We start from the raw sequence: 28,000 nt of genomic DNA on the forward strand, positions 1-28,000 counted from the left end.
CTTTTATCACATGCAACATTTTCTCCTTTCCTCTTCGCTCACCCGGGCTCTTCTCACCCCTCCTCGTCTCTCTGAAGATTTTTTTTTACCTTCACCCCCCCCCCCCCCCCCCCCACCTCCTTCCCCCCCCCCCACTGCCCAGCGTGACGTGGGACCAGATCAAGGAACTGTTGCCGGGAGTAACGGGGATTGAGAGCGACACGTTGGAATGCGACTCCAGCCGAGGCTCTGAGAACAAGAGGAGGAGGAAGAGGAGGAGGAGGAGGGAGAGAGAGCAAGTATTTCTGCCTCACCTCTGTTAAGTGTTTCACCTTAAATGTCTCCCTCCTCTCGCTTTTCTCGTTCTTCTGTTTTTTACTAATTGATTTTGTCATTTTCAGTGTGTCTTTTTGGACATTTTTGCAAAATTTCAGCTCTTTCCCCTCCAATTTTATCTGTCCTCTATATAAAAGAAAGGTCTTAAGAATAATGGTTTCATAATTTACTGGCTTTTGTCAGGCAGAATCAAGCACTATATTTCACACCTGAGGAATGACTCAACCATTTCTAGAGCCTGGTGCGGTCACACTGCAGGAACTATTTATGGGGCAAATTCTGCTCTTGTTCACAGTCAGCTCCAAATGTGACAGTGGAAACAATCCAAGAGTGTAATTTGATGGGCTTAGCAGCGCTGAGGGTGTTCAAAAGTCTCTGAAATGCTGTTGCTCATGTTCAGTTATGCAAGAACAGACGCAGCAAACAGCAAAACTTCCAAATCCATCAAGACTTCCATCAAGTCCCCCTCATATAAAGAAATGTGTCCTTCGTCGTCTGCACACCTGCCAGCAGCACCATGGGAACGCTGAGGGACCAAAACTCCATCTTCTGCTTGTGCCTGTTGCTGAAGCTCATTGGTTTATTCAGCTTATGTGACTGAAGACGTGGATGGATGGACGGATGGATGGATGGATGGATGGATGGATGGATGGATGGATGGATGGATGGTTGGATGGATGGATGGATGGATGGTTGGATGGATGGATGGATGGATGGATGGATGGATGGATGGATGGATGGATGGATGGATGGATGGATGGATGGATGGATGGGTGGGTGGGTGGGTGGATGGATGGGTGGGTGGGTGGATGGATGGGTGGGTGGGTGGGTGGATGGGTGGGTGGATGGATGGGTGGGTGGGTGGATGGATGGGTGGGTGGGTGGATGGATGGATGGATGGATGGATGGATGGATGGATGGATGGATGGATGGATGGATATGTGGGTGGGTGGATGGATGGATGGATGGATGGATGGATGGATGGATGGATGGGAGAGACTAACTGTCAGAATCTGATCACACATTATTATATCTACTGTTATTGTTATTCATGTCTACTTTTTTTTTATCATGCATGATTTATTTTTATTCCAACACTAATAATTCATTTTAGTCCGTAGTAGCATGTATATAATGGTGATTTCAGTGAAAGTAAGTCTTTATAAACTCCCGTTTTGTCTTGATCTGCGCGTCAGAATGTGCCTCACGATGGTGGAAATAGTAAATCCGACAGTTTGGGGGCACCAGAGAGCCACATTTGCTCTTATATGGGAGGCAGAGGGGGCAAACACACAGATGCAGGACACACACGCGCGCACACACACATTCCCACAGCTCCAGTATGCCACCGTAAACACTCTCTCTACTTTATCAGCAGAATGAAAGTGCTTTCTGGCGGGATTTGAATGAGACAGAAAAGAGCCCTATTCAGCCCCTCTGCCCAGCTTTTATTAACACTGTGTGAGGCGACATAAGCCTCCCCTCCCTCACTCTCTGTCTGTCTCCTCTCTCTCTCTCTCACACACACACACACACACACACACACGCACACACAGAGGGAGGACTCCTGTTCAGGTATGATGATGATGATGATGGCCCCTCCTTTCTTTCTTCTTTTTTTCCCCTCCTGGCCCTTTTCTCTCATCCCTCGTTCCCGTTGGCTCCTCCTCACTCGGGGGGGCTTTTGTTACCTCATCCCACTCCTCCTCCCGTTTTCCACCCCGGCTCCCTCCTCTCACACACTCTCTCTCCCCCCCGCTCCGCCTGTTTGCCGCCGCCGCTGAATGGAACCAGCGCAGATGCGTAAAGACGCGACCAAACTCCACACGTCCACCGGCGGCGACATCCCCCCGATCTCCCTCTCACAGGACAGAGGAACTAAACGGGTTGACAGGCCGAATTACTGCGGACTCTCGGTAAAAGCCCGAAGCACAAGTGTTTCGGGAATCCACCTGTTTGAAGCCTCCTCGCTGGGAAACACCCGGCGGGGCTCCAGAGCGCACGATGCCGGTGCCGGAAGCCGCAGTGGGAGGAGGGTACAGAGGCCCGGGAGAGCCACGCTGTCCCCCTCGGATCGATGGGTCATCGCTTCTTCTCATTTTTGCCTTCTTTTTTTCCAGTGTGCCGAGCCAGAAATAGCGACAGCCCGTCTCTAGGTTGTGTGCGTGTGTGGGTGTGTGTGTGTGTGTGTGTGTGTGTGTGTGTGTGTGTGTGTGTGTGTGTGTGTGTGTTGGGGGAGGGAGGGGGGGTCTGATAAGCTGTATTTGCTGTAGTTATTTTCAGAAGATTGGTCGCCTGTGCGTCTGTGTTTTCCCTCGTTGTCTCTCTTCAGAATTCGCAGTTTCGGTGCCACTTAGTCCGCCCGAGTCGCGCTAATTAGAGAATTGACTGACAGGCCGGTAATTGGATTTATTTCATATCCGCTCCGTGAAGTTGTGAAGCTCCCTCCAGGAATGCCTTCTCGGGCTCGGGAAACAACACGCTGCTTAATTATTTGAGTTGATTTCTCATTTCGGCGCAGCTGCATCTTAAATGTCCAGTCGCGGTCACGCAAAACGGAAAAACAACTAAAAACAGAAGAAGGATTTTCTTTTTCACTCATCTGCCAATATTCCAAAACAAGCTTATTAAATGTCTTAAATGTGAGCTTATTTGGCTCTCTTGATGGCTTTAAGTCAGGGTTTGGGGTGCTTTAGTTCAGAACAACAGGTGCCACCGTTCCTGTCCCTTCTTTATTTAAAATAAAGGGGGGGGGGGGGGGGGGGGGGTTATTTCGTGTGTGTAGTGGTGATGTTTGTTTGTTTGTTTGTTTTTTACTGTGACCTAAAACGTCTGGCCACATACTTGACACAGGTTTGCTCTTTTCAGATAGGAAGATGATTAATGTTAGAGGTCAAACCACTTGATTTGAAGGAAATTGTATTTGGTTCTCACTGTCTTTTCAAAACCTCATTTCAAAGCTTCAGCACAAATGACATTTCATCTTGGTTTTGGATGCAGTTTCTTTAGATTTTCCAGCCTTTGTGACCCTTTGGCTGTTCCCTGCCTTGACATAATCAAGCAAAGTCTTTCTTTGTGTCTTTTTTTCCCTCTAAGCTGTGAGACTTCTCCAGAACTCTTGCTTCCCTGCGCAGAAAGCAAGTAAAACAGAGCTGGGTCGGCATGCGTGACCCAAAATGGACATTTTCTGCCTATTTCCTCTCTGCTGTACATGACAACAATCTCCAAGAACTGGAGCAGCAACACAAAAATCCAGGTTCAGAGGTTTGCGGGAGGACGTCAGAGCTGCTGCTGCACTTCCATGGCTGATGGCGCCGTGGTGCTCGCCCACTGACTCGCACGTTTGTGCTCTGCAGTCTGCTGTGCGGCCCTTGGTTGGGTTGTTTGTATTCCCAGTTTCCTTCATGTGCATGGCCCACTGAACTCATCTATTACTCTTTTCTGCCTTCCTGGTTGGATGTGGTGTCCTTCATCTGATGGTTTTTTCAGTCTTGCAGGGGCCCAGGTGGGTATTTTAATGTCTTTCCATCTGTCATTGCTGTTTGTGCATGTGTGTGTGAGTGTGTGTGTGTGTGTCCTTGTTCTGCAAACCCATTCTTCCCAATGCCCAGTGCACTGTATGGCTTTTTATTCCTATCTGACTGTACTGATAGTTCATATAGGGATGGAAGCCATGCACTGCGCTGGAAGCACAGCGCACTGGACCATAAACCTTATCACCTTACCACACACACACACACACACACACAGTAAGAGGTTCTTTTATGCAGCTATATTTTATATTTGCTGTGCCTTTTCATTCACTAAACTATGTGTTTGTGCTTAACCAACTTCATCTTAAATCTCCACATTGAATAATAATATTCTCATGGGGGTAAATAGTCAGACCCTCAAGTCCGGATACCACATGTATAGAAAAACCAACACAAATGCACACACACACAGAAAAACGGATGCTGGCATCCAGACACCTGTTGCCAGTCAAATTCCTTATCGCACCCATAAACATGCATCCGTGCACAGTTACATGATGTGCGTTGGGTCGGGAGGGAGTTGCGTTTTCACCTGGACGGACTGAGGGTGAAAAGGTCGCCGGGTCCCGTCGGGCCCCTGCTGCAGTGAGTCCGTCTGAAGCTGTCTGACTGTATCAGCTGACAGGAGACTCTCTGAAGTGAAGCACACACACCTGCCGCCGGACGCCGAGGTGATCGATACGGGTCAGATCAGAGCAGAATGAAGATTAAATTGACCTGACCGAATGGATCGAAGCTGAAGGGCCAGGACTCATCACGGGGTGCCGGGCAGTCGTAAAGTGACAAGAGGATTCATTCAGTCCTGGTCTTTACCTACTTCATTTTCATTCAGTGGGATGAGAGGATACACAGTGCAGCAGGCGCAGGACCCAGAGGAAGTGACTCAAACACAGACCCTGGTGAGAGCGTGGAGAAATACACCCAAATTAAGGTCGACTTTTGATCCGTCTACAGGGCTCTGACTCAGTAGCGCACGCAAAATTTTAAAAAAAATCCCCAGATATTTATAAGTCCTCATTGAAAAGAAACATGAAATACTGATCTTTTATGACAATACATCTGTTACCGAAGCATGAATTTCTATAGGTGACATCCCTGCCCACCAAAAGTACAAGAAATGATACCAGAAATGACAGTAAGTTAGCCTGAAACTGTGGAGCATAGTGGGCCTATTTCCTGTGCACGGCATGAATCAGGTGGTAGTAAAATCCAGTTTGTCAAATTATAATTTTTATCCCCTTTCAACAGCGACTGTAAAAATAAATTTTACAAGTTACACAAAAAGGCGCTCATTGAGAAAATCACACAATATCATTCAACCCTTCCTTTATATAATTAGATCCTTGATTTATAATAAATACAGTCAAACCAAACATGAGAGAGATTCGTAATCAGAAGGGGCAAGAAATAAAATATAAACATTATATAATTAAATCAGAAAACAGATAGAATTATTTATTATTATTTATATTCATATATTAGAGGTCAGTTCTGTTTACTTGGTCCTTAACTTTGACCCTGATTACGCATAATATGTGACATGACATGAACAACGTAACCCGCATGCAGTTGTACTGAGTGTGATCTAAACTGAAAACCATGATAGTTTTTTTGTCTAGGAAGCATTAAAAAGTTCTTCTCTGACATTCCAGGGTTTCTCACTGTCAGGTGGCCCAAGCATGACAGAGCAAAGGACTGCACATGCACTGGGGCTTTTAGCATTTAAACTGCTCATTTTAGCCCTGATTGGTATAGCATAAACAAAACAGGCGATCATTCCTAGGTTCAAAACATGCATGTTGTATACGCAAAAATGCAAGAATGCATGATTCAGATGCAAACTTGCACGCACCGGGCCATTTGAGGGGTCGCTGCTTGATTCGGGTTTTCAAAATTTTAAAGTTAGAACGTTGTTTTTGAATAAAGGAAGGAATTAAAGAAGGGGAAATATCCAGATATAATTTAAAATCTTTGAGGGGCTAAATGCTGATTTAATAAATGTTGAAATTTATCAAATGCAGTTTTTGGTTGTTTAGTGGTTTAATTATACACATGTCGGTAGAGTACTGAACTGAAAAAAAAAAACTTATAAACATTAACTTATAAACTTATAAATATAAACATAAATCTTGTAGACATTAGAATGCGTAACCTGGTAACAAGTTCTGGTGGTCCCTGACAAACTTTTCAGTCTTTCTCTTCGTCTTTGTCTCCCTCTAGTGGAGAACCTTAAGATTCCTGTGAACAGAAACCGCTTTTTCCACTCTTGGTTCAATTCTGTTTTGCTGTTGAAGAAGACAACATTTTTAAACAGAGGATTCCTAACACAGTCACAGGTATGTTTTGGTTTCACAACTGAAGGACTGGTGTTTTTCTTGTGTCCGAGTTGTGCACTATTACGAAACCTATGCACTGAAACTGCGACTGTGGTGTATCTTAAAGCCCGTGGTATACAGGTTTCTTAATATTTTTAAGCTGTTTGGGTTGTTGAAAGGATCCTCTTACTGGCAGAGGAACCAGGGGAACACTACACTGCAGAATTAATAAAATTGTCGTTGATCTGGTTAGTATGACTCAAATAATCATCATTTGAGTTTTTAGCAAATATCTCATTTGTAAATATTAGATATGGAATTTGAGGAAAAGCACTGAGAAACATGTTCAATTACAACAGCTTTAGGCTACAGCCAACACAAACGATGATGAAATGAGTAATGTTTTGAAAGATGGAGGTTTAGCGTATAGAGCAGAATCTTGATCTTGTTTTAAATGGGGGGGGGGGCTGTGGACCCCCATACAACATTGCATATATATACAGTATATACACACAATATTTACATACAGTATTTCATGAAGGTACGATGACACAACACAGTTATGGTATGGCGTTGAAGGAAAATGTAAATCGGAAAACAGTCACCTTTGTTGTTAAACAGTACATAACGCTGTCTTTTATTCCATTCAAATGCTATGTCAAATATTGGCCAGAAGATGTCGCCATATCAAACGGTTCGCCAACGAATTGCTTCTGATTGTCTTTGTAATTCAGAGAGCTCTGTTGTTTCTCGCATTAAAGTATGTGTTATTCCTGTTCTAAACCATTAACTTTTATTTGTATCCATCGTTTACAAAGAAACTTTTGGAGGAAAAGTAATGCTATATTCTCGTTCATGTTAGAGCGAGAACAGGGCGGAAGTGACGGCCTAGTCCGTCCCACTAAAACAACCGGGCTGCTGTTTCTTCTGTTATGAAAGCGCTTGAATGGGTTGTTGAATAACTGCAAATTGTCATGCTTTTACAAATCAGCGTGCACGTAGTGGAGGGGCAGTCGGTGCATTCGTTTTATTAATTCACCTTGTCAGAAAGCAGTTTTGTTAATGTGAATAAAAGCAGCGGTAGAATGGCAAAGCGAAGTAAGTGTGCAGTGAAAAAGACCGATACAAAGAAGCTGAAGAGGGATTTAAAGGGAAAGCAAAGCGGAGTAAATCTACAAGTGAAGAAAGAAAATACTGGTATGAAAATCTCGTCTTGTATTCATAGATATACTTCATTAAGTCATGGCTGTTGGGTTTGCTTCTTAAAACTGACGAAGTATTTATTAAGGAACTTCCAGCAGTAGAGACACATTGTCAATGAATCCTTGATTTTATCACATAGTATTAAGAAATATATGTTTTGGTAAATGCATCAATGTAAATTGTTGTTATTTGCAGGAACATGAATATATGTCACATGTTTAAGTTAAATCGGTGATTAAAGATATAAGATCTGGAGAAGAGTCATTTTAAGTGACTTCATTAATCAATACTGACTTTGAATTCATGCATTAAAATAGTTATGGTCGTGGTGTTTGTTTGTTTATGTTTTTAATTGTGCTCCTTTGGTGACATTGACACGTAAAAGACACGTTTGAGTGAACCGTGCAGGTGCATGTGCTGGCTAACTGGCTGGTTACTGGAGTGGATCTGCTGTCACAGATCTGCAGCTGTGACCCACTTCATCGAAACGTTACAACAGCCAAAGAAAGAAAGAAAGAAAAAAATCACTTTCTTTTCACTTGGTTGATTTGTCATTTACCCAGACCACATGTGAAATTGGTCCCACAACAACTTCTCTCCTAACTTCTTATGTCACGATTTTTGCCTGGAGCCTGTGATAATTCATGCATCACTATATATTAAAAGATTTTCTGTTCTATGTACATGCACGGAAAAGGCATCACTGAAGAAGAGGAAAACCTGGAGAGGAAGGTGAAACAGAAGCCTCGCCACTCCAAAAATCAAGCAACGGTAAACAAGTCATCCAAAACAACTAAAACCACCACCAATCTTGAAACCAGCAAGTACTTTCAGTCCTCACTGAAGGAGGAAGAGCGTGACAGCGAAGAGGACTTTGACAGGGGGAAGTCAGCTGCACCTCCAGGTTGGGTTAATAACAAGAAAGTGGAGAAAGAGGATGAAGGGGAGGAAGAGAGTGAGGAAGATGAGGATGACTGGGAGGAAGTGGAAGGTGGGCTACAGATCAGTTTTAGCGTGGTTATGTAGCAGGTAAACAAGGTTGCCAATAAGTTCCTCTGTTGTTCAGAGTTGATGGAGCCTCTGGGTCCAGTTGAACCCCCAGAACCTGTCCTGCCCTCCCAGACCCTTCAGATAGAAATCGAGACTCCAGAAGTCAGGAAAGAGTAAGTGTATTAAATGGTGTGTTTTGACGCTCTGTGTCTTAATGTAAATGAGCTATGAAAAGCTGATTTAAATTCAACTGTTGGTATGTTTAAAAGCTGGTGAAAAGTTTTTTTGTGTGTACGATGAAACTCTTGAAATTGAAATTCTTTTCTTTGTGGAGGCGAAAAAGAAAGGCAGAATGGGAGACGTATGTGAGACGGATGGTAAACCGATACAAAAAGGACCTGCTGGTCGACATACACAAGGTAAAAACACATCACGCCTCTGAGATCTAAACTGAAGTGAGGCTTGGGTCATGACATGCGTCTGGTTGGTCTTGCAGGTTCATCTGATGTGCCTGATAGCTAGCGGGATGTTCCGGAACCGTGTGTGCAGTGAACCGGACTTGCTGGCCATCACTCTGTCGCTGCTTCCCACCCATTTCAGCATGGTCGCTAAGGAACGCATCGACCAGAACTACCTCTCCGGACTGCTCAAATGGTGTGTGATTGTGAGATCTTGAACGTGGCGTGTGTGTCTGTCTTTTCCTCTTCTCTTTCAATCTCTTCCTACAGGTTTAGAGCAACGTTCACTCTCAACCCCAGTCTTCCTTGTGACCAGCAGACGGACCCCCAGGCTCTCCTGGAGAGGCGGCTGGCTAGTCTATCGGCTAGAAACCACGAGGAGATGACTCATGTTAGTGCTTTGAAATGCACGGCTTTAGTGATAATCAAATAAAATGCTAATAAATAATTATTTTCCTGTGTTGTTTTGCTCCAGCTCTTCCTGTTGGTCTTGAGGTCCCTGCAGCTTTTGTGCCGATTGATCTTTTCTTTACAACCAATTCCACTCAAACTCCCTCCATCCAAGGTACTCCTTGTAGCACTTTTAAAGGACACTGTTGGACATCTCAATCTGTCCAGGGCTGCAGGAATACAGGCAGAGGAGCCTGCTCTGGAGTCCTTTTCATTCTGTTGGGAATGTTTGCACACTTGGCATAATTTCCCAGAAAAATATTGGACTATGCAGCACATTTTATTGCTGAAATGGCTAAATCTTGCAATTTAGACTGTATATGTTATACGTAAAGCAATTTGATATTCTGGTATTCATAATGTATATACATTTTAATATATTGTCATTAAAATATAGTTATTACTCTGTTATTTCAATCACAATTCTTCATAAAAAGTTGTCAATCTTTGCCCTTTTCACAGGGTAAAGATGCTGCCGGCCCCTCTGAAAAGAGCAACGCTAACCAGGAGAAAAAAGGGACGGACTCAAAGCAATCACCGGGAAACAAGAGACCAATCAAAGAGGGAAAGTCCAAAGCAGACAGAGGAAGGAAAAAAGCAAAGAGAACAGGGGAAGAGAGAGAGGCAGAGGACAAGGAAGAGGAGAAAAGTACAACTTTAGCAGGGCAAAGGCCGAAAAACTCAAAACGCCGCAGCATCGCCTCAAAAGTGAGCTACAAAGAGGAAAGCAGCAGTGGAGCTGATGAGAAGCTAGTGAGTGAAGACGACTTTCAGGCGCCCAGCGAGGAAGAGTGCATTGTGGATTCTGAGAGCGAGGAGAAGTCTACGAAGAGGGCAGCGGGAAAAAGGAAGAGCAAATCTGACTGGACTAAAACTAACACTGCTCAGAAACAACAGAAGAGTGGAGGAAACCTTAAACAGGACAGTCGGGAGTTGGAGGAAAAGAAAGAAATGGAAGAAGGAGGAGGAGAAGGAGGAACGAGGACCATGAGGAGTGGAGCAAAGCGAAGAAGCGGGCAAAAGAAGGGGGGGCCAGGCGATGACGAGTGGCTGGAGGTGTATCTGGCTAAAACATCTTCCTGGATCTGTGTGGATGTAGACCACGGCATTGGAAAGCCTCACCTCTGCTCCCAGAATGCAACATCACCGGTGACGTATGTGGTGTCTGTGGATGGAGACGGGTTTGTGAAGGACCTTGGACGAAAGTATGATCCCACCTGGATGACACTGTCCAGGAAGAGACGGGTGGATGAAGAATGGTGGGAGGAAACACTCACCCCATTCATGGGACCTGAAGATGAGAAAGACAAAAAGGAGGAGAAAGAGGTTCCCTAATATTTGTATTTATATTACAACTATTAAGTGTAGAGTTATGTGTCAAATAAGTACTTCATGCTATAATATGCCATCCATCCATCCATCCATCCATCCATCCATCCATCCATCCATCCATCCTCTACCGCTTATCCAGGGTCGGGTCGCGGGGGCAGCAGCCTAAGAAGAGAAGCCCAGACAGAAAATATGCTGTCTTTTCTAAACAACATTTCAATTATTTTCATCTTGGTCCTTCCACAGCTGCAGAACACACTGCTGAACAAGCCTCTGCCCCTCTCAGTGGCTGAGTACAAGAACCACCCGCTGTACGCTTTAAAGAGACACCTGCTAAAATATGAAGCCGTCTACCCTTCAACCGCTGCTGTCCTCGGATACTGCAGAGGAGAAGCCGTGTACTCCAGGTAGGCGATAAAAACAGCCACTAACAGGTCGGTGAAATCTGTTTCTGTCGGAGGAATAAAGAGGAGGAGGACCACAATGTGGCCCTGATGGGATCTATAAGAGAATTATCACTGTTAAACAATATAGCAGCAAGATTTATCCTTCCAGACACTTATTTCCTTTAAATCATTCGCTATAGTTGGACTGGAGCCCCCTTCCCCAATTTCCGTGTGTGTGTGTTCTTGTGCTTGGTACATACTTGAGGTGAAGTGAGGACACCTTTTGTGTAAAGAACACTAGTACGTTTAGGTCAGCAAGCAGAATTCTTAGCTGTGATGTAAAGAGTTGTTGGTGTTTTTATGGTGTATAAATCTTGTGTCTATCCAGGGACTGTGTGCAGACCCTCCACTCCAAAGATACGTGGCTGAAAGAAGCTCGAACTGTCAGGCTGGGAGAGGAGCCCTATAAGGTTCAAAAAAGTCCTTCTTATTATTATTACGCATCTATTATTAATATTATTATTATGAGGCGCAGCATGTCCCATACATTTACCACATTTAAATGAAACCTTATCATTAGTTATTTCATCTGTTCTGTCTAAGATGGTGAAAGGCTTCTCAAATCGTTCCCGTAAAGCCAGGATGATGTCGGAGACAAAAAATGAGAACGACCTGGCCTTGTTTGGAGAGTGGCAGACAGAAGAGTACCAGCCTCCCATTGCTGTTGATGGGAAGGTACCTGGAGTGATGCCTGTCAAGAAAATCTCTGTTTTGTAAGCAGCTTGTACTTTTAATGTGTCCCTCTCCGCCTTCAGGTTCCCCGTAACGACTATGGGAATGTCTACCTGTTCAAGCCCTGTATGCTGCCTGTGGGCTGTGCTCACCTCAGACTGTCCAACTTGCACCGCGTGGCCAAGAAGCTCAGCATCGATGCTGCCCCTGCGGTGACAGGCTTCGACTTCCATGGAGGATACTCCCACGCCGTGTAAGAAGCTGAAGTAGAATCAGTAGAACGACCACAAACTACAGAAATGTGATTAGTTCATGTCATGAAAGCCACTAAACCCTCATGTAAACATATGGATGACAAATGGGTTAAAAGGAGTTATAGTCTGATTTGCTTGTGATTTATAAGCAAAGCATTATTTGTAAAATAAAGGGTGAAAATGTGTGTGTTTCAGTACTGATGGCTACGTTGTTTGTGAAGAGTTTGAGGAGATTCTGCGAGCAGCCTGGGTGGAAGAGCAAGAGCTTCAGAAACAGAAGGAAAAAGAGGTGTGTATGGATGTATACACACACTACATTTGCGAGTACCAAAATATGTATTGTACCAGCAAAGTGACGACATTTTAGTTGGTTCTCGCAAATTCAAAGGGCTGTTTAAGGGTTAAAATGTAGGTTTAGGTTTGAGGGTGGAATTGGGTTTACGTTGGGGTTAGGATAGGGAAGTGGGTAATGTTTTATTTCTATGAAAGCCCTTACAAAGATAGAAGTACAAGGGTGTGTGTGGTTAGAGAGAGAGTGAATAATCTTAGAGTGGATCAAGATATTAGCTGGTCCAATCATTTTTGCCCAAAGCCCCAAAATACTTGTTTTAGCCCTGGATACACCAGGAAAATCCATGAATCCAGTCCCAGACTAGATTTAATTGACTAAAACAGTGCAGGCAACTGACAACAAATAATACTACATACATTAATAAATAATGTGGGATATAATGTCAGTCATTCTCCTGGTTGTGTAAGAATGTGATGTATGTAACCATTCTTTTACAGTATAAAAAGTTGTATTTATATATCTTTGATTTTACTTCAGTTTCATGTTTTGCTGTATTTGTTTCTCATGGTGATGAAAAACATACAGCCAGATCTTTTTTTAAAACTGCTGCGTTGTTTTAACAAAACAAATGCAAATATAGATCTATGAATAATAGCTCCTCACTGTGGCTCTCTTGTGTCTAAATTGTGAAGCTAGGATATTTTACTGCCATCTAGTGGCCATGCATTCAACTTGCATGTGGGCTGAAATGAACATAATTTAATCATGGCAAAGAATACCTAACAAGCAATATATGAATGAATGTGTGCAAAGCAGACTTGAACATGTACAATGGCTGGATCGCACAATATAACTTTTTTTTCACATGCAGAAAAGAGAAAAAAGGGTGATTTCCAATTGGACTCTGCTGGTAAAGGGACTCCTGATAAGAGAGAAGCTCAAGAGACGCTACAGCAAGAAGAACCAGGGACTCAGGATTCTTGCTGATGGAGAAGAGCCTGGTGGGCTGTCATCTGATGAGGAGGCGGGTGAAGGTGCCAGTCCTGCAGCTAAAAATGCTTCTGAAACTCTGGCTATGTCGTGGCCTCAGAACAGACAAGAAGAGGAGGACAAAGACTGTGTCAGTGGGCTGCAGAAAAAAAAGATGACAAAACGAGAAAAAAAAGGACAGGGCAAACATTTATTCCCTTTTGAGAAACCTTAAAATTACATTGGAGTTTAGTCATTTTAAGATCAGGTACACATCCAGAAAAGCTATTGGCTGTCTGCCTCCAATGTTTACCTGAGAAACACTTTAAAATCTTGAAAAATATAAATATAAAGATTTAACTTAAGAAGCTTCTCATGAATACAGTCACTTGTTCTCATGTGTATTATTTCTTACGTAAGTGTTTCTCTTTGTACATTCACACAGCTGATTATCATGTATAAATAAAACTGTTTTTCTATGGAAAAATACATTTGATACAGAAATACAATAATTTGATAACTAAAATGTTGACTTATTTGTCATTTCTTGTTCTTGCAAACTCTGCTGGATTAAGAATTAATTCCTAGTACAACTAAATCTATGTTGGAACTAGTGACATAAAGCTGGAAATTCTGGACTAATAGGTATTAGCAATAAAATATTGACCTGCTGTGTCAGACAATACAGTTTTAGCTGCTGATGCATGTCTGTTCTCAACATTTTAAGACCAATTAATGCAACAGTGCATTACCTCTGGGGTCTGAATCCTGTGCTTCTCCCTAGTGCCCTTAATACACATGTTGCTCCTATACATTTTAGAGCAAAAGCAATTTGAGTGTCCATTTGGCTGCAGATTTGCAGTGCCTGCACTCTTCCAACTTCCGATAGCAGCTCAGAAAGGTTTTCCTTTGATTCTATATCATCACATATTACACCATTTAGATGGAAATGACTTGGTTTTGTTTCATAGATAAGTGAGAATCTGTTATGTTGGCCATTGTTATAAAGTATATTACTGAGAGGCAAAACTATCTGCAGTGCACCCACTCGCATAGCTATTGCTGTAAAGCTTATGCTGCGTAATGATACCTTAAATCACTTAAATTCTGCTGCAATTATGAATAGGAAGCGCTGATGTACAGTTTGTACAAGCCCGGGAGCTTTCCGAGACAGAAAAGGCTGGCAAGACGGGGGCGGACGTGACGTCACAGATAAGTCCAGTCCGTCTTCCGCCTACCAACCAGGCGAGCCGAGTGTAAATCGCTTTTTGGGTCTCCCCTCACTAAAATCACCTTTGGGCATCAACTCGGCCAGAGCTGACACTGCTCTGAAAGGTCAGTACCACCGTCTTTACCCAGCGTTGGCCACTCTGCTGTTTATTTAAATGTACGTCTCTAATCCTCAGACGTGATCGGCCTTGTTTACATCGCAATCCGCGGACTAAAGTGGCTCAGAGGCGGAGGCTCCGTGTGGAGGGGGCGTTAGCGGTTATCTTACTTGGTTCCTGGGAAAATACAGAATCATATTTTCTTGGGGGAAAATGCCGGTTTTCCTCGCCAATGTAAACGATACTTTAGGTCTAACAGTTGGCGTCCTTAATATGCTTTCCTCCAGGCTACCTATGCCTGCCAACCCTGTAGCCTCGGAGCTAATTGGGTAATGGTGAGTTAGCAGCCCATCTCTGCTTTTAGCAGCCCATCTCTGGGTTTATGCTTTAGTTAATTTCATACCGTAACGAAAGGCCCAGGTTCGGCAACAACCAAAGTTCTGTTAGGCCGCTTATTCTCTCTCTGAACCCGCTAACTCCCATCCCCCAAGAGGCGTTATCAAACCCGTGCTTAGTAGCCGTGTTACATTAGCTTAGCAAGATGTGTGTCACCCAGTTTGGTGCCTATTTTTAGCCTGGTCCGGGTGGAATGTGTCTGTGACTGCGCACCGGGGTCGCCTGGAAGGTTTCCCCTGCTAAATCTTGTTTACTATCTAATGCAATTTTATATTCGGTACTATTGAACCCATATGACTTTGTGAGTAATGAGGAAGATTTACTGCTAGTTCACCTCGTGGTTTTTGTTTGCAGATCTCCAATCGGGTCATTTTGTTATTAAAATGAGCTGTACTAAATGTCAGCAGATATCAGTCAGCTTTGGTTTTATGGACTAATGTTTATCCTTCATTCTCAAGGCTAAATATTTGTACCTATAGTTTGTATTTTGTTTGGCTCATCTGCATGACAGAAGGACATTGGACTTTATTCAGTAACAGCCGATGGCCTTTGAAACACAAGTATCTTAATAAAGCCTGTCAGCCCACTTTCTACTCATTAACGGAGTTTCAGGAATATGTAAACCTGTCCAGGGTTATTCCATAGTAAAAACACGAAATGATTAATGAATGTGGTGTCAAGATGTTTGGATGCAGAGTCAGTTTTAAGATTTTATGCCAACATTCAATGTAAAATATTTTGATGTGGCCCTTTAAACTAATCTAAGCAGATCTATCACTAGATAACTGCAACTTTATTAGTTGTAATTTAACTGTACTGCCCTTTCAATCAGTTATAAAAGACAGTTTTCTGCAATGTTATATGAGATTAAATCCAGCAGCTACACTTTTGCCGTCATTTGATGAACACATCTCAAAGAGTGCTGGACAGTATAGTTTAAATTCATCAAATTGGCAGATATATGCTAACCCACAATGACAGTTACTCTTGCTCTGTGTGTATATTTCTGCATGTACAGTATCTGTCAACAGCTTAGACCTGTAGTTTATTTAAAAATTACATTTAACATGTGACAAAAACTGGGACGATTCACTGAAAACATTGACCACACATACTGTTTTTTCCCTTCTTTTTTTGCTTGCCCCATTTTCTCCCTTGACATCATTGTCTGCTTCTTTTCTCTGCCATCATTGTTTTCCTTGCCCTTTCCTCCATCAGTCTGCTTTTCTCCCCTCAGAACATCCAGTCATCAGCTGTCCAAATGAGTGACGGGGAGTGTGACTTCTTCTGCTTTTTTCGCTGCTGCTGAGCACAGTCTTTGCGTGCCTTAACCAAGAAGACAGGCTGTCTCTGAAAGGTGGAAAAGTAGGTGGAAACTGGCCTGGGAAGCCACAGGGAGGTGGAGCGTCAAACCAACCATTTCAGCTAATCAGACCACTGGGATCCGACAGGTAGACTAAGCGTCTACCTGTCTGGGTGATTGGTTCAGTTGACTGAATGTCTGTGGACATGAACAGCCAGGCTTCCGACAGCAACGAGGAAGACTTCGGGGTGAATTCTGAAGAGGACGATGAGGATGATGGAGGGGAAGAGGAGGATCAGGGAGATATTGAAGCCTACTATGACGGTGTGGCCAGTGACGTGGAGCAACAAGGCGCTGACTCCTTTGACCCTGAAGAGTACCAGTTCACCTGTCTGACCTACAAAGAGAGTCAGAGGCTGTTGACAGAAGAGGTTAACACTGTGGCCACGGCATTGAAGGTGCTTAGTTAATACGTCTTTCATTGAATACTTCTTTCAGAATCATTAATTAAACCTGAAGTGTACACATTACAACTGATAAAACATCTTGGGTAATTTACTGTAAATGTGTGTACTTTTTTATTTAACATTTTTCTTTACACATTAGATATTTGCATTTTCATCTAATTTTTTAGAGGCACACCCACAGTAGAATCATAAAGTTTTCTTGTGAAGTCCATCTGCAGTCTTCTTAGCAGCACCCAAGGGGAACATAGCAAATCTTAGCTAATTTCCTGCCTATGAAAGTTCTGATTTCTTGGGCCTTTAGAAGAAGTCATGGCTGATTTTGGCTGAATTGTACAAAGCTTTGAATGGTCTCACTCTTTCTTCCTCTCCCAGGTTTTACCAGCAGTAGCAAAATTGATCCTGGTGCATTTTCACTGGCAGGTTACACAAATACTCGACAGGTACTTTTAACCCGTTTTGCTGTAATCTTATTTTACTTATGCCGACACTCCACTGAGTTAAAAACAAAAATTCACTTAATCAGTTTTCCTCTAAATGGTTCCCTATTGATTCATAAACTCCAACATTTCATCTTTTTTTAATAGAACAACTTCTTTTGTTTTTGGCTGCATGGTGCAGAGAAGCAGCCAGCGTTTTCAACCCAGCTAGTCTCGCATGATGACAAACCATTTACAGGAAAATGGATAAAATAATATAGCCAATAGCTGATGCCATTAGTTGCTTTTCCCATTCCTACTAGTGACTCCTGGCCTCTGTCTCCCTCTCCTACAGGTATAAGTCCAACTCATCTCTGCTGTTGTCAGATGCTCTGGTGCAGCCCAGTAGCACCTGCAGATCAGCCACTGTAAGTAATCCTCATCTGTATGAGTCTCACCAGTAGATATCTCTTTGAGCTGAAAAAAATGGTGCAAACTTCTTAATTGCTTACCAAATTATTCAGGCAACCAGCCAAGGTTCGGGCTATGCACCTGGATCAGCAAACATCGATGCCAAAACATAGCAGTCATTTTAGTGGCGCCTAAACTCATATTCACAAACTCTAAAAGATGCACTATATGATCCTGCATGACGTCACTACCATTAAAGTTTGAAGTCAGTACCAAACAAAACAGCAAGCTCGTCATACCCCCCCCCCCCCCCCCCATATTTCCATAATCGCCATGAAAGCACATCAAAATAGAAAGTTGATCTGTGCTACACTAACATTGCTAAAAGTAAATTTCTAATATCTGCAGGCGCACTAACCCCCCTGACCATCTTGTTAGTAATTGGCTGGGTCTTGGTTTGTTAAATTTGGTGCATAGCCTGCCCCCCCCCATTTACAACTCTGTATTGTCTTGGGAGACCAGATTTCTTTCAGTGTCAGGGACCAGGCAACAGAATAAGAGATGGCAATGATTTGACATAAAAATTAATTTGCACTGAAACTGAGATTGCACCTTTAGCTATAATATAAATCTATCTAGGCAGTAGTGATACATGGTTGCTTGACAATCAAGAGTCCCTCTGGAATCATCTAACCATCTATTTCCTGGCCCACTGTTTAATGAGAATTTCCTTAAAATACATTTTTAAACATTTCACTTTATTTATTTTTCACAAATGGGCAGATACTGGCCAGCTGTCACATAACCTCCTTGGTGGAGGTAACAATTAAAATCTTGTATAAGCAATGTGATTAGGTTGTGTATTTCTGCCAGTGGCAACGGCTCACAGTCACGAGTTCCCTGGATGTGTAGAAAAAGCCTTTCAGCTGAGTAAACTTTGCACTGCAACATTTTATTTGTCTTGAAATTCTCAGAATCTCAAATGAACCAAGCACATTTGGAGTGATTAGCTCTACTGTGCGCTGTATTTGATGGCGTGTTTGACCTTCAGGCACCTCAGTCCCTGCACTGTGGCGTGTGTCTACAAGTCGTCAGGAGAGACTCGTTGCTGGCACTGCCCTGTCAGCACTCCTTTTGCAAAGCATGCTGGGAGCAACACTGCACTGTACTGGTCAAAGATGGCATGGGAGTTGGTGAGTTGGTTTGAATGCGTTCATTAAAGCACCTTTTTTTGGAGATTCTGCTAGAAGACTTAAAATGCCAAAGCACCAGAAACCTCAGAGCACATTTCAGTTTAACGCTGACGTTTGTATGCGAGAGTGCTTGTGAGGGCTAAGTGCTGTGTCAGCAGATGGGTGTGTGGGAGTGTGCACCAAAGTTTTTGTACACAATACTTTATTTGTGTTCTCTAGTGCACGTACTTGAACAGTCTCTCCTGCTGTGGTGTGGGGGTTCACCGTTGCAGTTTTTTCTAGTGTTGTCTGATAAAGTCATCTCGCTAAACAAGACTTTCTAACTGAGAGCAAAGCTTCTCTATCAGCTGCACAAAGGACACGTTTATGGTGACTCCGTTTCACTTCCTGGGTGGTTTCTAATTTGAAACCAAATAAATTAAACACCAAAGAAACATTTTACTCTGTCAAATTTGATGTTAAGTAGGAGAGTACACACGTCCTCACAATATGCCGTCTGATTTGTGTGTGTGTGTGTACAGGTATTTCATGTATGGCTCAGGACTGTTCCCTGCATATGCATGAAGACTTTGTTCTGCCATTGCTGCCAGCTGAGGAGCTTAAGGACAAATACAGACGCTACCTCTTCAGAGACTACATAGAGGTGTGTGTGTTAGTGTGCGCGTGTGTGTGTGGGAAGGGGGGGGTTACATGCATGCGCTCAGATGCTGTACAGTATCTGACATGTCCTGTCTCGCCTTGTACTTAAGGATTTGTGTAGGAGCTCAAGTGAATCCTCGGAACTCCTTCACACCGATTTAGCTCTTAATCCTCACATGATGCGTCTTCACTCTGTTCACTTCTTCTTCTTCCTTCTGAGTCTAAATACAAAGGATTATACAACCTAAGGCTTTATGATCTATGGGTGTAGTATAACCAGTTTTAATAGCTTTATGCTTTACTCAGATTTCATTTCATAATTTTATAGAATGTTGCCTGGTGTTAAATTTGATTAAATAGTTGGTGGATATATAGATTTAGTGAACCTTGATTCCTGAAATGTACTTCTTTGTTTCCACTGCTCTTATGCTTTTAAAGTATCCACAGGTTATAACATTCACTCTTGACTTGAAACTACTCATTGTACAGCACATTTCAGTGTGGATCAGTCCTCTTACTCAGCATCCAGGTTTCTAGATTTGGAATCGATGTGATCACAAGTGTCCCAATCTCCCGTCACCCAGCAGAGGACCAGCGGCTTAAATCTTTGACACGATCTCACTTTCCTACTTTACTGTCCCTCATTTGATGTTCATGTGTGTGGCTGTTGATTCATCATCATCATCATTTCTGGATCTCAAAATCCCTCTCTGAATTTTTTTCCCGGATCTCTTTCTGGCTCTCTAGAGCTCTGTTTTTCTCTCCTACTTGTTTATCTGTCTCACGTTCTGTCTGTATCCCACTTTAGATCTTTCTCTCAATCTCACTCTGGATCTCTTTCTAGATCTTTTTCTGGATCTCCTTGATCTGTAGGTCTTTTTCTGGACCTCTAGATTCTGTCTTTAGCGACCCATCCGCCCACCTACCTACTCACACAGGCTAAATGAGAAGGAACAGATTTGCTCTGTGTTTATTCAGCTGATTCTAATGTCCTAATCTTTATGATGAAAGGTGCCTTTTGTCCACGTCATAAGTTTGGTCTACTCTGTGTTCTGTTTTGAGAGTTTTTCTGGGTATTTCTCATTAAATGTGATTATCTGAGTTATGCATTTATTTCTCTTCTTTGAATAATTTGCTGCTGGGTTTTGCAGAGTCACTTCCAGTTGCAGTTGTGTCCGGGTGCAGACTGTCCCATCGTCATCAAGGTGCAGGAGCCCCGAGCACGCAGGGTGCAGTGTAGCCGCTGCAGTGAAGTCTTCTGGTAGGACACACTCACACACACACACTCACTCTTGCATCAATAATATGCTTTGTAATGTAACCCTACATTGGTTTAAATTGTGTTTTGGTATTCAGACACATTACATGATAAGTGGCCAGATTCAAAGTGTCAGATTGAGTCACTTACTGATTACATTTCAAAAGTTTAAAAAAAGATAAACCTTTAGCTGGGAAAAGGAAAAATGCTACTAATACAAATACTTAACAAACTGAAACGTAAAGCCTTATGCAAAGAAGAAGTAATTGAAAATGCTAACCAGGGTTTTGTTTTCATGAACCAAAACATGGGAACATGTTTGGTGGTCATCACTAAACACAGAAATTGTTAAAACTGCAAAGCTGCAATGTGACAGCAAAAGTTTGAGGAACACTGAGATTTGCCAAAGTCCATCTGTTGATAGTCACTTTGACCCCTCTGAGGCAAATGGGATTAAAGGGGTCACAGATTTTCTGTTTCTTCCTCTTTGTTTCAGCTTTAAATGCCGTCAGATGTACCACGCGCCCACAGACTGCGCAACGATCCGCAAATGGCTGACCAAATGCGCAGATGATTCAGAGACGGCCAACTACATCAGCGCACACACTAAAGATGTACGAGAGACACACGAGCAATCTACTACCTCAATGTTCACACTGCAACTTCTGTCCAGAGCTGGGTGTGGATGTGGAGTCAAAGCCAGGATCCAGAATTGGACCCATCCATACAATAGGATCCTGCTCAAACTTAGTTTGGATTGAAGTATCCATCTCTGCCATGGTCGTTGTGTCGTCTCATTTCTGAGCCAGACAACAACGTATCTGCAGATCTGTGATGGCTGTGCAGGAATTTAAAGCCTGAAATATGACACGACTGTGTAGATTGGGGTCGTGCAGCCAATGTGTGACCTGTGTCACAAGCTCCCTTCAGAACTCAGATGTGGACGCACCATTGCCAAAAGTGTGAATGTAGCTTTATGTTGAACCTCATCTAAAATGTTCTCAGACAATTTAAAACTTGTATCTATTGCTTAACGTCCACTAACTCGTAGGTTTTTGTTATTCCGATTGTCCTCAGTGTCCTAAGTGCAATATATGCATTGAAAAGAACGGAGGGTGCAATCACATGGTGAGTTTTCAGTTTCATGTGGGTATAACTGGGTTTTTTTTCCAATTTTTGATTCATTTATTTGACCACCTCTTTTCTCTGGGTTTCTTTCAGCAATGTTCCAAGTGCAAACATGGTAAGTATTATTTTTTCCACACCTCCTGGCACCACTGCTCTGTGGGGCATTTTACATTGTACCTTGATTAATAATACTGTGTTTTCTTATTTTTAAGACTTCTGCTGGATGTGTCTTGGTGACTGGAAGACTCATGGCAGTGAATATTACGAATGCAGCCGTTACAAAGAAAACCCAGATATTGTCAACCAGAGCCAACAGGCTCAGGCCAGAGAGGCCCTTAAAAAATACCTCTTCTACTTTGAGAGGGTGAGTCTTCACTTCTCTATGTTGCATGGCTAAAAATGAAATGAGGAAAGAACAGATTGTATGAAACCCAAAAAAAGTCCTCTGAAAGTGTATTTTGTCTTCAATTTGGATATGAGCAGTGGGAGAATCACAACAAGTCTCTGCAGCTGGAGGCTCAGACGTACCACAGGATACAGGAAAAGATCCAGGAAAGAGTTATGAACAACCTGGGAACCTGGATCGACTGGCAGTACCTGCATAACGCTGCAAAGCTACTGGCCAAGGTACTGACACCCTGAACTGTGTTCATGCCTTTATTCAGTGCAGGTTTCCTTTTACACCGTCCCTTTCTGTGTTAAATATTGAGGTTATAATATCTGTTCTGTAAATCACATGAATTTTATCAGATAATATTTCCTCTCTTGTTGAACCATATTATTAAAATGAGGTAAAATGGTCTCTCCAGTGTCGCTACACGCTGCAGTATACCTATCCTTATGCCTATTACATGGAGTCCGGCCCACGCAAAAAACTGGTCAGTACTCCATTCCTTTATTGCCAAACATTGTTTGAAAGTGTTGTGATTCCAGTACATCCTGATAGTTTTCCATCTTTTTGTGTCTTGAAAGAAGTGTTGAGACTTTAACCAGTGTGGGAGGGTTCCTCTTAGTTTTGTTGTCTCTGCTTGTCTACAGTTTGAGTACCAGCAAGCCCAGCTGGAAGCAGAAATAGAGAATTTATCTTGGAAAGTGGAGCGAGCCGACAGCTATGAGAGAGGAGTTGTGGGAGGAGAAGGGGAGCTCAGTGCCAGTGACAGAGGGGTAAGAACTGCTCAGTGGGTTTAAAGATGCACTGACACGTCTTTCAGAGTGATTTCCAATTTGGAATTTATGGCCAAAAATATTGCTACCCTGTTTATTGTGTTATATTTCTTCCAGAAAACACATTGTTTTTATGAGACAAAAAAAAGAAAAATCCAAAGAATCAAATTACAACATGGTCCAAAATTGCAAAAAAGTATTGGCACCCTGAGAAGTCATTGCATCCCCCTCTCCCCAAACGCACACACACAAACACACACACTCACGTGGCATGTAACACATGGGTAGTGTAGTAATCACACTTGCAGCCAGTTAAAAATAGAGAAAAGTTGAGTCAACCTTTGGTCCGTTTGTAACACTGTGAATGACGCAAACAAAGAAGAGTAAACGGTCATCTGTGGTTTTGAGAGCCGGAACTGTGTAAAAACATGGACAATCTGAAGGCTACAAGTCAATTTCCAGAGATCTTGGTGCTGCTGTGACCTGATTGGTGGCTCTGGTAGGAGATCCAGGACAAAAACGCATCAGATTCCAGGCCCCAGTTTGCTTAAACTTGTGTAAAAAAGCTACAATCAATCAGGCTTCTGGCTCTGGGACTGGATGCCTTGACTGTATAAATGTGTCATCAAATGAGCAATCAGCCCAGATCTGAATCCTATTGAACACTTGTGGAGAGAATGTAAAGCAGCAGTTAGTTTTTTTTTAATTTAGAAAATAATTTCACATGTATTGGTTTAAAGTCTTTTCAAGCACTGACCAGAACTAGATTTTTTTTTTACCCCATTTTAGTAACAAATGTATCTCCTTGTGTGTGATGGTTACCGTGGTAGTTACTGTCCCTTTGGTGTCTGCTTGCCCCCAGGACCTGGAGAACCAGATGCACATTGCTGAGCAGAAGCGCCGCACGCTGCTGAAAGATTTCCACGACACCTGAAGTGGCTGCTACTGGCCAGCACCTCCTCCCCGTTGCCCCCACACTCCCACGTTTGCTTCCTTCCACGATGGTTTCTCAGCCATGCTGACTCTTGTCTTGTCTCTTTCTGCTTCTGCATTTGCTTTTTTCCCCCTTTCTTCCTTTGTGTCTAACCCCCCCCCCCCCCCCCCCCCCCCCTTCCCTTGTCTCATAATGTTGCAGGGAGACAGAAAGGCACATTATCTTTCCCTTTTCTTCACATTTTCAACCTCATCACATTTTGACTTCAGAGCATCACTTTTCCAGCGGTTACACTTGGTATAGTTTTCAAGTTTGATCACAAAGTTGGACTTTTAAGGTCTTTTTGAAAACGTATTTAGACACTGACATGAGCATTTAAACCAACATGTTTTCTCATGAACAGTTTGTAAAAGTCAGGGCTTTTATTCTCTTGACATTATCCTTGTGGTGCTGACATCATTATTGGACAGAAATTGAAGTTAAAGATTGAGGTTTGTGTTATGGAGTCAGTAATTAAAAATGTGTAGGAATTTGAATAAAATTTATTTAAGAAGACTTCACTGAATTTGTTTTTGGTGGTTTTCATGTCGACCAGCAGGGTCTTTGGGCAGTTGCAGCTGTGTGGTGTCTCATAGAACTTCAACTAAACAATTGGGCCTCAACTTTGAAAGTTTTTTTTTGTTCTAAAAATTAAAAAAGAGGAAGTGAAATATGTGAATAAGAAATTGGAGGCAATTTGAAGTATTTCAAGATCTTTTTTCATGAAAGAAGAACCTGTAAACTGTCTCGTGTGGCTGATCTACAGTATTTTGAACAAACTTTATTATCAATCCAAACACTTCCAATGAACAATGGCAGGTAACTCCAGGTGTGAAAGTGTATGTGAGGAGTATCGTGTGAGGACTATATACCAAGTGAGACAAACGTGCGGTCATGGGAAACTTCATTGATTAAGTTGTCCGTAAACGCCTCGCATGTTGTTTGTTTACCACGCGAGCGTGAGTCACTACAGCCAATAGTGCCAGCAGATAAAACCCTGACTCAAAAGGCTGGAACAGTGCGGTTTTAGACCTTGTTTCTTTGTTGATTTCTTCTGTGCTCTGCTACCGCAGCACCAGTGTACAGCAAAACTCTCATTTCAGTCATTCACACTATAATGGCACCTATTTGGTGCGTTCACACCGCACTCTTGACATGACAATGTTCAAACACTCCTGCAGAAAAGGAACCATTAGTTTGTGTCCTTCCTTCCCCGTGTGCTCTCTTGAAGTTCCTCCCCTCACCTTATTTGGCTCTTGATTTCCTCTTCCTGCTCACCTTGTTCACTTCTCTTCTCAAAAGATGGCTGTTGATAGACCATTAAAAAAAAAAAGGTAATTTTTACTTGAAAGTTTTTAAAACCAGACTCTGTCTCATGTGTTTATTAACCGTGCAAACGCACAGGTCTTGCACCCATTTAATTCAGAATTTATATGATGTATAGTTTTTTTTACAGGAAGTAAATGTAAGTTGTAAAAGGTTCTTCAGCTTTGCCAACATTGATAGATATGACATAATTCACAATTGAGTTGTTTCTTTATAGTCCATAATAGAATTAGATATTGACCACAAAATAAGGGTATAAGATGTGTCCAACCACTACGGATGTGGAGTGATTGTATATGGATCCCTGTTTATGAGCATTCAAAAGTGAGTAAAAGAGTTGCTCATGGTTGAGCTTTTTATTGTCATTAAAACAAAATGGTCAGCAGCTTTACTCAAAAGCTGTTGTCATTCATTACAGAGCCGTGGCTTAAATATTTACTAGCAAAAATAAGAATTCTAGGGCAAATGATTTCAATTTCTATTCAGACTAATACTCCTCCTTATACCAGAAACTGTTGTTGCCTCCTTACAAAGAGCTGCGTCGCAGGGCTAGAATCAAATTATTGCACGTGGATTCTATAAAAGAAAGTTCATCTCGTTATTTTTAACATAAACTTTCAAATCTTTTATTTGTGCAGCTAAGAGTATTTGAACATCATTAAAGGTTTTTAATTTGTTTCACTGCAGTTGAGTGTTGCAATTTTGACACTGGATTGATATATTCAGTCTTCTTTCTCTGTGCAGTGATGATATGCAGAACAATTAATGAATAAATGGTTTGTTTTTAGTCTAATTTTTGCATCACCAGCTTTTCAGTTTCCTGAGTGGAGATGCTTTGTCAATTCATGCCTTTTTAAACATTAATAACAATTTTATACAGTTAATTATTATATGCATGATTATTATTGTGTTTAATACTTACCAGTTGCCTGACACATGACAAGCCCCTGGCCAATTCAACAATAAAATAAACAAATCAATTAAAATAATTCAACCGATAGTGAAAGAAAACAAAACAAAATTCCTGCAAATATTTTTCATTAGTAAAGAGTATAAATATACACAACATCCTTCGTGAAATTAGTTATTCCATTTAAATTCTTATGGTTAAAATAAGTCGATGAAAAGTTACAAACCTCTTTTTCTGACCCAAACAAGTCCTGACTGATGCCCTTAGTCATTTTATGGAGATGCATTTTAATAATATTATGCTTCTTCTCAAAGTTGCTTTTACCGTATATAAACTGCAAATATTGCATGTGTAGGGGGGTTAATCCCTCGTTGCCAGTTCATGTTAAAACTCTGTTAGTGATTTTGTTGAAAAAATGATCAGCGGAAAGCATTGATGTAAGATGGATACATGTGAGATGCATTTATGAAAAGTTGGAGAGATTAATATATAGTCTACTCCAGAGAATGAATGATGGGTGCCATCCCAAAATCCAGCAATTTCAGTTTCACACCATCAAGGAAACACATTAGGTGCCTAAAATGAGGACACGCGGCTCTTTATTCTGTTGAGGCTTTATCCACGCTGAGCCATCGTTAATAGACGTGATTGATGGAGATACTCAGATGTTCTCAGTCTTATTTAAGGCTGGATGAAGATGATCAGATGCGAGAGCTTTCAGCTTTGCTGCCCCCATGGCCTGAAATACACTACAGACTAAACTGAAACTCCCTGAAGTAATTATGCTTGGAGCCTTCTGTTCTATCCTGAGGGACAGACAGCGTGAGACCTCTGAGCAGCGCCTGTGGGCTCATTACTGTTTGTGGTTTTGTTACAGCTGTACTATCACTTTCTTGTAACTTCCTATGACGTGCTGCAGACTTCCGGACACCCACTTGAACGAGCCTCACGAGGTGAGTATTATCACTGTTGGGCCACGCTGACAGAAGGAAAGAGCCCCGGCCCTGTTGGACGGAGGGCTGCCCACTCCTGATACAGGATCTAGTCCTCGATAAGCTTGGTGAGCTGGACACCAATGCTCAGGCATTTCTTTGAGGCCACTCTTGACCTGACTAGCACAAATGAGGTGTAGTAAAGACCTTGAACATCAAAAGTATGTTGGTAGGCTACAGAACCATACTTCCATGCTGGACTCACCACAGTTGTCCCAAACGTTGCGTCTAATGAAATGGAGCCCTCAGGAAGCCAAAAGACACATATGTATTCACTCTCAAAGTGACAGACAAACACAGACAAACATTAAAGCTGCGGAGGTTACAATGGAGAGACCAATAACGATGTAGCCAGTGCAGTAGACTTCAGGGATTTGGAAGCCTTTGCCAATATCCCACCACAAGTGTTGAATGCCATTGTAAGTGTGGTAGGACGTAGGGAACACAATGCAAAACTTGGCCATCCCAATGAGGAAGGGGCCAATGGACAGCGAGTGGATTGAGTCCAAATAGTTGGGATAATTTCCTGGTAATATCAGCGCTGCCACTGCAAAGGCTCAGATAGCTCCACTGAGGCCCACCCCAATTACCCTGTGTGTGATGGACATCATCATGGGGAGAGACCACTTGTAAGTGGTGAGATGTGGAGAAATGGGTCTTTTTAATCTGGCATTTGTAGACCAAAACTTGTTCATTTCCTCCTCGGCCGTTGTTCCCTTCAGAGCAGCATGTGTGTAGAGGATAGTGGGGTCTTGACCTGCAGATACCCTGATGTGCCAAAAGCCTTAAAAGCGCCATCTTTTCAGATAGGGACTACAGGCAAACGAAGGAATAGTATAGTGGCAGCAGGATGAGCAGAGCCCCCTGGCC

At 42.4% G+C, this 28,000-nt stretch overlaps 2 protein-coding genes, 1 non-coding gene and 1 pseudogene across 5 annotated transcripts; 3 read left to right on the forward strand and 1 right to left on the reverse strand.

The window, feature by feature from the left end:
* Nucleotides 1–3,918: 3,918 nt before the first annotated feature.
* mir135b (microRNA mir-135b) lies at nt 3,919–4,001 on the forward strand. Its single transcript, NR_105352.1, has one exon. It is a non-coding gene; the product is annotated as a microRNA mir-135b (primary transcript).
* Nucleotides 4,002–7,039: 3,038 nt separating this feature from the next.
* On the forward strand, nt 7,040–13,752 carry xpc (xeroderma pigmentosum, complementation group C). Of its 3 annotated transcripts, none has more exons than XM_011621803.2 (15): nt 7,040–7,360; nt 8,064–8,137; nt 8,201–8,357; nt 8,433–8,529; nt 8,691–8,775; nt 8,853–9,010; nt 9,085–9,205; nt 9,290–9,379; nt 9,727–10,590; nt 10,840–11,000; nt 11,368–11,449; nt 11,583–11,714; nt 11,795–11,964; nt 12,161–12,254; nt 13,129–13,752. In XM_011621803.2, the coding sequence occupies exons 1-15, from the start codon at nt 7,249–7,251 to the stop codon at nt 13,459–13,461; spliced, it is 2,730 nt and encodes a 909-aa protein (XP_011620105.2). In that variant the 5' UTR covers nt 7,040–7,248; the 3' UTR covers nt 13,462–13,752. The 3 variants fall into 3 exon arrangements, with proteins under 3 accessions (XP_011620105.2, XP_011620106.2, XP_003963083.2); XM_011621804.2 differs by having other exon boundaries at nt 8,213–8,357; XM_003963034.3 differs by having other exon boundaries at nt 7,041–7,360; nt 8,064–8,357.
* Nucleotides 13,753–14,407: 655 nt separating this feature from the next.
* Nucleotides 14,408–25,268, forward strand: arih2 (ariadne homolog 2 (Drosophila)). The gene is made up of 15 exons (XM_003963009.3): nt 14,408–14,561; nt 16,188–16,711; nt 17,093–17,160; nt 17,492–17,564; nt 18,599–18,740; nt 19,262–19,383; nt 20,531–20,640; nt 21,134–21,251; nt 21,715–21,765; nt 21,859–21,880; nt 21,978–22,129; nt 22,249–22,392; nt 22,575–22,643; nt 22,804–22,929; nt 23,792–25,268. The coding sequence occupies exons 2-15, from the start codon at nt 16,448–16,450 to the stop codon at nt 23,861–23,863; spliced, it is 1,533 nt and encodes a 510-aa protein (XP_003963058.1). The 5' UTR covers nt 14,408–14,561; nt 16,188–16,447; the 3' UTR covers nt 23,864–25,268.
* Nucleotides 25,269–27,408: 2,140 nt separating this feature from the next.
* LOC115249097 (succinate dehydrogenase cytochrome b560 subunit, mitochondrial pseudogene) lies at nt 27,409–27,928 on the reverse strand (annotated as a pseudogene).
* Nucleotides 27,929–28,000: the final 72 nt, after the last annotated feature.

This window comes from Takifugu rubripes, chromosome 3 (genome assembly GCF_901000725.2).
Source record: "Takifugu rubripes chromosome 3, fTakRub1.2, whole genome shotgun sequence".
Lineage (NCBI taxonomy): Eukaryota > Metazoa > Chordata > Actinopteri > Tetraodontiformes > Tetraodontidae > Takifugu > Takifugu rubripes.